Below are 8,554 nucleotides of genomic sequence, written 5' to 3'. Positions count from 1 at the left end.
GGCGACAACCGTTGCTGGTGGAGCAGCCCAGGTGGTGGTGCAGCATCATCCTCTGAGGGCACCGATACCATCGTTCGATGGCGGTGTGGAAAATTGGCCCAAATTCAAGGCAATGTTCGAGGACCTGGTCGTAAGTAGTGGTGAGTCGAGTGCTATGAAACTGCACCACCTGGATAAGGCCTGGTGGGTGACGCAGCGGGTCTCATCAACGCGAAAATGATCCGAGACAACAATTTTGCCGAAGTGTGGAAGCAGTTGTGCGAGCAGTTTGAAAACAAGCGCGTCATCGTCGACACCCACATCGACGGTTTGATGCAGCTGAAACCAGTAGTGAAGGGCAACTTCAAGGACTTATTGGAGCTGACGAAATCCTGTGAGCGTCATGTCGCTGGGCTGGAGTACCAGGGCCTGGCGGTGGACGAGCTATCCGGAATCATCATCACGAAGCTGTTGACATCCCGTCTGGACGATCACTCCCTGCAGCTGTGGGAACGGCGGCAGAAACACGGTGAGTTGCCCGACTACAAGGACACGTTGTAGTTTTTGAAAGGTTAGTGCCAAATCCTAGAGCGTTATCAGAATTCCCGCCATCCCATTGCGGCGAAAGAGCCTCTATCCAAACATGCGAAACCTGTGAATCAAAAAGCGCATACTGTTACTTCCTCTAATTCAGAAAGTCAATGTAAAGTTTGCGGTGAAAATCACCGGCATTTTGAGTGTCCCAATTTTACTGCAATGCCTACAACAGAGCGCATTGCCAAAGTGAAGCAGCTGAGAATTTGTTTCAACTGCCTCCGATCTGGCCACTGTGCCAAAGATTGTTCCTCCAAGCGCAATTGTTCGATATGTCACAAACGACACCATTCTCTTCTCCATGAAGAACTTCCTTCGCAACCCTCTGAGTCCGAAACCCCTCCATTGAAGAGTTCCGCCAAGGTAGCTACCGAAGCAGGCGCAATTCCAAATACCGTTCCGTCACCAAACGCCAATCCCTCGTGTTCCTGCAACCATTCGAATACCACGAAGACTGGGATGCTGTTGACTGCTGTCGTCAATCTTGAGAGTGCCGATGGTGAGTTAGTCCCTTGTCGTGCAATGCTGGATAGTGGTTCCCAAGTATGCTTCGTGTCTGAGATGATCGCCAACCGTTTGATGGTCCCCCGTGAATCAGTGAACGTGCCCGTTACCGGAATAGGAGGAGCTAAGGTCTATGTGAGAGACAAGCTGGTTGTCACGATGCAGTCCAGGTGTTCAAGTTTCTCTACTGACGTTGAATGCCTTGTGGTACCGAAGGTGACCGGTATTATTCCTTCTGTCAAAATCAACACCTCGTCCTGGCCAATCCCTGTTGGAGTCCAGCTCGCTGATCCTACGTTCCACACGCCTAATAGAATCGACATGTTGATCGGTGCCTCAAAGTTCTTTGCCTTGCTGAAGTCTGGTCATATCCATCTAGCCGACGGTCTTCCCGAACTCCACGAGACTCATCTGGGTTGGGTCTTCTCAGGAGAACTAGACAACGAAGTTTCCAACACTGTTCTGGCCCAACATGTGTCGCTTGATTCGCTTGGTGAGACAATTAGTCGTTTTTGAGAAGTGAAAGATGTTTCGCAATCCGCGAAGGAGGAAGTGGAATCAGATACGTGCGAAGAGAATTTCCGCTCCACTCATCGGCGAACGCAGACTGGACGGTATGTGGTTTCACTCCCTTTCCGAGAAGACGTCGCAGTGCTCCAAGACAACCGATCCGTAGCTCTTCGTCGTTTCTTGATGCTCGAAAGGCGGTTTCAGAAGGATCCAAATTTGAAACAGCTGTACGTTGCCTTCATAGCTGAGTATGAAGCAGTAGGTCATTGTCAGGAAGTTGATGAATCTAATGACGATCCTGCCGAAGGACGTTATTACTCACCGCATCACGCGATATTACGCCCAACCAGTTCGACGACCAAGCTGAGGGTAGTTTTCGATGCTTCAGCGAAGGGCACCCCGGCAAGCAAATATCTGAACGAAGTACTTCAAGTTGGAGGCGTCGTCCAGAGTGACTTGTTGAGTATTCTTCTTCGATTCCGGGTCCACCCTGTGGTGTTCACTGCTGATATAGCCAAAATGTATCGGCAAATACTGGTAGCTGCAGAACACACACAATTTCAACGGATTTTCTGGCGAACCGAACCAAATCAACGACTTCGAGTTCTTGAGCTGTTAACCGTCACGTATGGGACGGCATCCGCGCCATTTCTGGCCACGAGGTGTTTGGTTCAGCTGTGCAAAGATGAAGGAAGCCGTTTTCCCATTGCAGCCAAAATTATCACGGAAGATTGTTACGTGGATGACGTTCTTTCTGGTGCGGATAGTGCAGAAGAAGCCGCTGAAGCACAGAGTCAACTGGAAGGTCTTCTCCAACTTGGTGGATTCCCTATTCACAAGTGGAGCTCAAACTGTCCGGAGTTGCAGGAGCGAATCCCTGAGGAAAATCGAGAAAAGTTGGTACGTCTGGATTCCACTGCGGACAACGAAGTGATCAAGACCCTTGGGCTTACCTGGAGTCCGAGCTCGGATGAGTTTTTATTTGTCACGAGGTCGAAGTTCCCAGCAGACTCAACTCAAACCTATACCAAGCGAAAGGTGTTGTCGGAAATCGGAAGGCTTTTCGATCCTTTGGGCTTGGTCTCTCCCATCATCGTGGTTGCCAAAATCCTTATGCAGAAGTTATGGACCGCTGGTCTGTCTTGGGATGAGAAACTTGAAGGAGAATTGCTTCAGTCTTGGTTGAAGTTCCGCGATGCTCTGCCACAAATGAGTGAAATGAAAATCCCTCGACGTGTTATTCCATCCACCGCCGTTGCCATGGAAATCCATGGATTTTCCGATGCGTCTATCTCGGCGTACGGCGCCGTCTTGTACGTACGAAATGTGTTCCCCGATGGCAGCGCCGAGTTGCGACTCCTTTGCAGCAAATCAAAGGTTGCTCCGATAGCCAAATTGAGCATTCCAAGAAAAGAGTTGTTGGCAGCCCAGCTTCTATCCCGACTGGTTGTGAAGGTGATTGGATCGATGAAAAATAGATTTGATGACGTTGTCCTTTGGTCGGACAGCCAAATAGTGCTTGCCTGGTTGCGCAAGCCCCTGACCTCTCTCCAAGTGTTCGTAAGAAATCGTGTCTCGGAAATCATTACGAAAACCCAAGAATACACCTGGAAGTATGTCTCTACTAAGGAGAATCCCGCAGATATTGTGTCCAGAGGATCCCTGCCCAGAGCCTTGATGTGTAATGAGTTGTGGTGGAAGGGTCCCTCATTCCTACAAGAAGCAAGGTACGAAATCGAGCCGCCAAAACAGCTACCAGATGCGGAGTTGCCTGAAATGAAATTGACACCTTTCGTCTCAGCAGCTGTATACAACGTCGATGATCTTCCTGTGTTTACCAAGTTCAGCTCGTTTCGGAAGCTGCAAAGGGTCATCGCATATGTCGAACACTTTATCTCGAACTGTAGAGTCAAGGATCCCAAGCTCCGAACCCGTGTGCGCTACCTCACTGTTCCCGAGTTAAGGCGATCGTTGGAGACCATCATCAAGGTTGTGCAACATGAGGTGCTTGGTGATGAAATCAACCGCATCGAGAACAACGAACCGTGTAAACGAATTGCCTCCCTGAACCCTGTGTACCAGAACGGAATCCTGCGAGTAGGAGGCAGATTGAAGAATTCGCCCGTATTGACCATGACCAAATACCCGTAAATCTTGCCGAGGCATCCGATTGTCGATCTTTTGATCAGAGCGTATCATCTTGAGAACATGCACGTAGTTTGTTGGTAATTCTTCGAGGCCGTTTTTGGTTGACAGAAGGTAGATCTGCTGTACGAAAAATCACGAGAAGCTGCCTTATATGTTTCCGCGCCAGGCCAACAATGACAACTCAGCTGATGGGAGATCTGCCTGCTTGCCGTGTGACTCCTGCCCACCCGTTTGAGGTGACCGGCGTGGACTGTGCGGGCCCAGTTTTCGTGAAACAAGGACGATGGAAGCCAGTTGTGGAGAAGGCATACATTGCTGTATTCGTGTGCATGGTGACACACGCCGTGCACTTGGAGTTGGTCTCAGATATGACCACAGAGGCGTTTATTGCTGCATTGCAACGTTTCGTTAGCAGGAGGGACTACCTCGAGAAATGCACTCGGATAATGGTTCAAACTTTCGGGGTGCGAAATCGGAACTGAATGAGATGTACAAACTTTTTCGGTCTCAATATGCGCTTGATGAAATTGAGGGATTTTGCCTATCAAAGGAAATTGTCTGGAGTTTCATTCCACCGGAGGCACCGAATTTCGGGGGCCTCTGGGAGGCAGCCGTTAAAAGTGCCAAATATCATCTAAAACGCACTTTGAAGGACACTCATTTGACTTTCGAGGAATATATAACAGTTTTAACGCAGGTTGAGGCTATTTTGAACTCTCGCCCGCTCTATGCTACCTCACCCGATCCTGACGATCCTGAGGTACTCACCCCTGGTCATTTTTTGAACGGGCGACCGATAAACGTCATTGCGGAACCGAGCTACCAAGACATCGCTGCTAACCGGCTTGGACGATGGCAGTTTCTCCAAAAGCTACGGGAAAACTTCTGGAAGAAGTGGAAGAACGACTACCTCCAGAGTTTGCAACAACGCACCAAGGATTACATCAGTCGTGCTTCTGGAAGAGCAGAACATGCCGCCACTAAGTTGGAAGATGGGAAAGATCGTTCGAACATATCCCGGATCCGATTAATTGGTGCGCACAGTCGACGTGAAGATTGGCGGCACTGTGTATAAACGTCCCGCTTCGAAGATAGCAGTGCTTCTCATCCAGGACAACCAACGTTCCGAGAATGCTTCTCAGCCCGGGGGAAAATGTTCACGCCCGAACGTGAACGGCGACTGACAGCAGCAAGCCAGCGAGAGCGACAACATTAGCACACAATGTCGCACCGTTGGTCCCGTCCATCTGGCGTGCGACGACCGAGCGAGCCGACGACCGACGGAAGAAGAAGACGAAGAAGGGACGATTTTGACAGTATAAAACTGACACACGTTGCGGTGTCATCATCAGTCTATTTTTGTATTTCAAAGTGTAACAATCGAAGAGTAATAAATCAGTATGGAGTAGTAGTGAAGTGACTGGCTTTTATTCGACATCCTCCGAGAGCAGCGGTCCACCCGACGAGGAGAGTTGCAGCAGCGGTGTTACAGTCCACCACCGACCGAGTTGATTGCTTCGACGGACTTGTGGAACCCAATCCACCCTTTTCAGGGCAAGAAGAGTTGTACGATCCGCCACAAGTTCCCGAGAACAACACTCGTCCCTTCCTCCGGCTTCCGCTTGAGCGACACCCTTCCCTTTCCTGACGTGTCAGGACGTGTTTCGTCATGTCGCAAGAGAGCGTGAAAGCCCATCGCGTCGATCGTTCCCCGGAGCCTGGCACGGCCCCGACACAGAACCATCATTGAATTGACTTTAAACTTATTGATGGCACATATTCCGACGTTATGTTCAACGTATAGGCAGAGCTGAAAAATATCAGACCTCTCAGTTGACAGCTTGACCTCCTTCACTATCACTGAAGGCCGATCAACACCAAGACGATACAACTTTTTCACAAACACAGATACCTCAACGATTTTCGACAAAGTATTTTCTACACACTCCTACACACGCTATATTTTATTATCATTGGTTACAAGGTGCATGTAAAATTTGTCAAAAACATGCAAGTAACTGCAATTTTTCATACTGAATCCTATTCAACTTTCAACCACATTACAGTGCGTGAGGGAGCAACCAGTCGCACAACAATTTTACGCAGTCATTTTAGACGCGAAAGAGAATTGAAAAAGTTTGTTCGGAGTTATTACGATTAAATTTTAATTTTCCCATACAACGTTTACCCATCCTTCTGCATTATTACACCTCATGAATCTGAAATGGTGAGATTGGATGAGATCGTCTTAGTTTTGTCAAGATATCTATCGCTTGCTTTAATTTTTCTCACTTTTGAACTCCGACGAAGCACCCAACGCTAGTTTTGGAATACTACCGGTAGTTGCTTATGTGGTCTGAGACTACCCAGGTAACCACTAAGCACTGTTCTGAGCATTATAACGGCCATTAAACAGCTTTTCAGTGCTAAGTAGCTCTATATAAGCATTCCTAATGCTTATAGGCACTATAACCAGTAAGAACTAAATTAAGCCCTGTAAGCCTATATAAAGCCTACAAGCTGTAAAGAAGTTTGTCAGTGCTGTCACTGGGCTTGGACCACATGACGTTTATATCAATCAGAAAAGATTTCGACCAAAACAGACTCGAGTCGGTCATGATCAATACATTTTAAACATCCATGTCGGACGGGAATGACGAAACGGGATTATTTTTGTTGTTGGCATGTTTATCGGAATGGTGTTGTTAAATAGATAATGGAATTTGGTTTTCTTGATTATTCCATTTTTTTCAATCAAGACAAACTCCAGCTCGTTTCCCTCTTGTTGTGAAACGTTTCCCGACCATTTATATAAACATTGCTTCTCCTGCATCAATTCCTGCGTTCGTTACCACCAAGCTTACCACTGAATCATCCTCATCCCATATCATTTTCAACCCTCGAAATGCCCAAACTATTTTGTTTTTCGTGGTTTAAATACTAGTTTGATCACACCATTCCCATGGTGCATTGGTGGAGCAATTAAGAAAGGCAACGGACTTGGACTTGATCAGCAACTCGGAGGACAACAGCTAGAATCTGGATGAAGTAGCAAAAAAGCAACTTCAATGGAAGCGAAGGAAGTTATAAAAGAACAGAAGATAAACAGTTTTTTTTTTCTTTTTTCTTTGTCTCACTTTCGACAACTTTCGCTTCAGAGACTTGGTACGATATTTTAAAGTTGACCGTATATCAGCCGAATAATTCGCCAGAAGTGGCTTTTGAGCAGCTCTATAAGAGGATTCAGAACCAATTAGCTCTGTTAGCCACGTTCTACATTCGACTATAGAGCCGACTTAATGCCATTTTTACGGCTTAATGGTTACTTGGGTATTTTCTTACTTACCGTTCATCAGGTTATCGGAAAATCCGCGATTTGACGTGTCGCATGCATGGGTTTGGTTCGCTTTTATATTTGGCCACTTCCAGCGGAACACTCGGAACCGGTTTCGGAACACCATCGGTTGTCCCAAATATGGTCTAAAACTATTTTCTTGCTAACCGTTCATCAGGTTACCTAATGTAAACTACGTCCGAACCGCAGAACTTGGTCAACCTTCATCGTTGACCCAAGGACCTCGCGACCAACTTCCCGACGTTACCCCAGAATCACAGACCCCAACGAACATAAGGGTATTTCGGATCGACGGATCAAAGCGAACTCGCTCGTTTGCTTGCTAAAAGTAGACTAAATTATATTCTCCGAATTCATACAGTTTTGAGTAGAGTATAAATGGAATTAAATGTGTGCGTATCATCTCCCGATAGCACCAGCTATAAATTGGTTTACAATCGGACACCCAGATCTACCTGATTTCAAATTAGGTTTAATTAAATACAAATACAAATTCAAATTTTCTTTACAAAATCAAACACTGTTACTCTTCTTTCATCTATTGCTCGTCATCCCCAGTCTCTCCGCCATCGTCAACATCAAGCAGTTGGCACCACCGCTTGATTCGATCTGCCGCATACACTGTAGTTCTCGGCCGATCTGAAGTGCGCACGCCTGGTAGGTCCTCGAGTTCGTATCGGTCATTGCCCAACACCTTCATCACCACGTAAGGGCCCTTGTATCTCGCCTCCAATTTACGACTATGACCCATCGCGGTGAGGTCTCGCTCCACTAACACCATGTCACCTACCTCATAGACCTTTGATTGCCTACGCCGTTCATCGAAATACTGTTTCTGAAGACGTTGCCTTCTCCCGATTGCTTCCATCGCTTGCTGTCTCAACTCCTGAGAGTTCTCCACCACATTGTTCACCTCGTCGTGCAGCGCAAGTACGATTGTATTCTGATGGACATCAGGTGGTATGTAGAACAGCACCAATGCACTAGGCGATAAATTAGTAGTCGAATTCAGCATATTGTTGATTGACCACTGTATCTTCGGTAGCTGCTCGTGCTAATGTGTATGGGTTTCTCCCACCATACAACGAATAGAGTTAAGCACGGTCCGGTTGGCTCTCTCGACTTGACCGTTCGCTCTCGGTGACCCAACGGCTGTCTTAATGTGGGTAATGGCGTTTACCCGACAATATTCTTATTTACACGGCAGTTCGAGTCCGTATGAAGTTGATCATCAATATTAACTTCTTTTCTCGATCAGCCTAGATAGCTATGTAGTGTCGGTAGCGATTGTCTCAATTGGCTAAGAATAACACTACGGACCGCCTGTTCCGGTGGTAAGAATCCACCAACAGGTGACCCCTAATTCATGGTGTGATGCGGCTTTATGCTTACCGTGCCTAGGAATGAATGGCTAGGGGGGTCTAATAAAAACCTAACCGCTAACGGAGCCTGTGGAGTACCAGG

General features: G+C 47.2%; 1 protein-coding gene across 1 annotated transcript; it reads left to right on the top strand.

Annotated features, from left to right (window-relative positions):
* Nucleotides 1–216: 216 nt before the first annotated feature.
* On the top strand, nt 217–3,738 carry LOC134289916 (uncharacterized). The gene is made up of 3 exons (XM_062856677.1): nt 217–508; nt 881–1,570; nt 1,721–3,738. Exons 1-3 carry the CDS (start codon nt 217–219, stop codon nt 3,736–3,738), a joined length of 3,000 nt encoding a protein of 999 aa, XP_062712661.1.
* The last annotated feature ends 4,816 nt before the right edge of the window (nt 3,739–8,554 follow it).

The sequence above is a fragment of the Aedes albopictus genome, chromosome 1, assembly GCF_035046485.1.
Source record: "Aedes albopictus strain Foshan chromosome 1, AalbF5, whole genome shotgun sequence".
NCBI classification, from domain to species: domain Eukaryota; kingdom Metazoa; phylum Arthropoda; class Insecta; order Diptera; family Culicidae; genus Aedes; species Aedes albopictus.
Note: the sequence above shows the minus strand (reverse complement) of the source record. Positions and strands in the feature narration are given on the sequence as shown.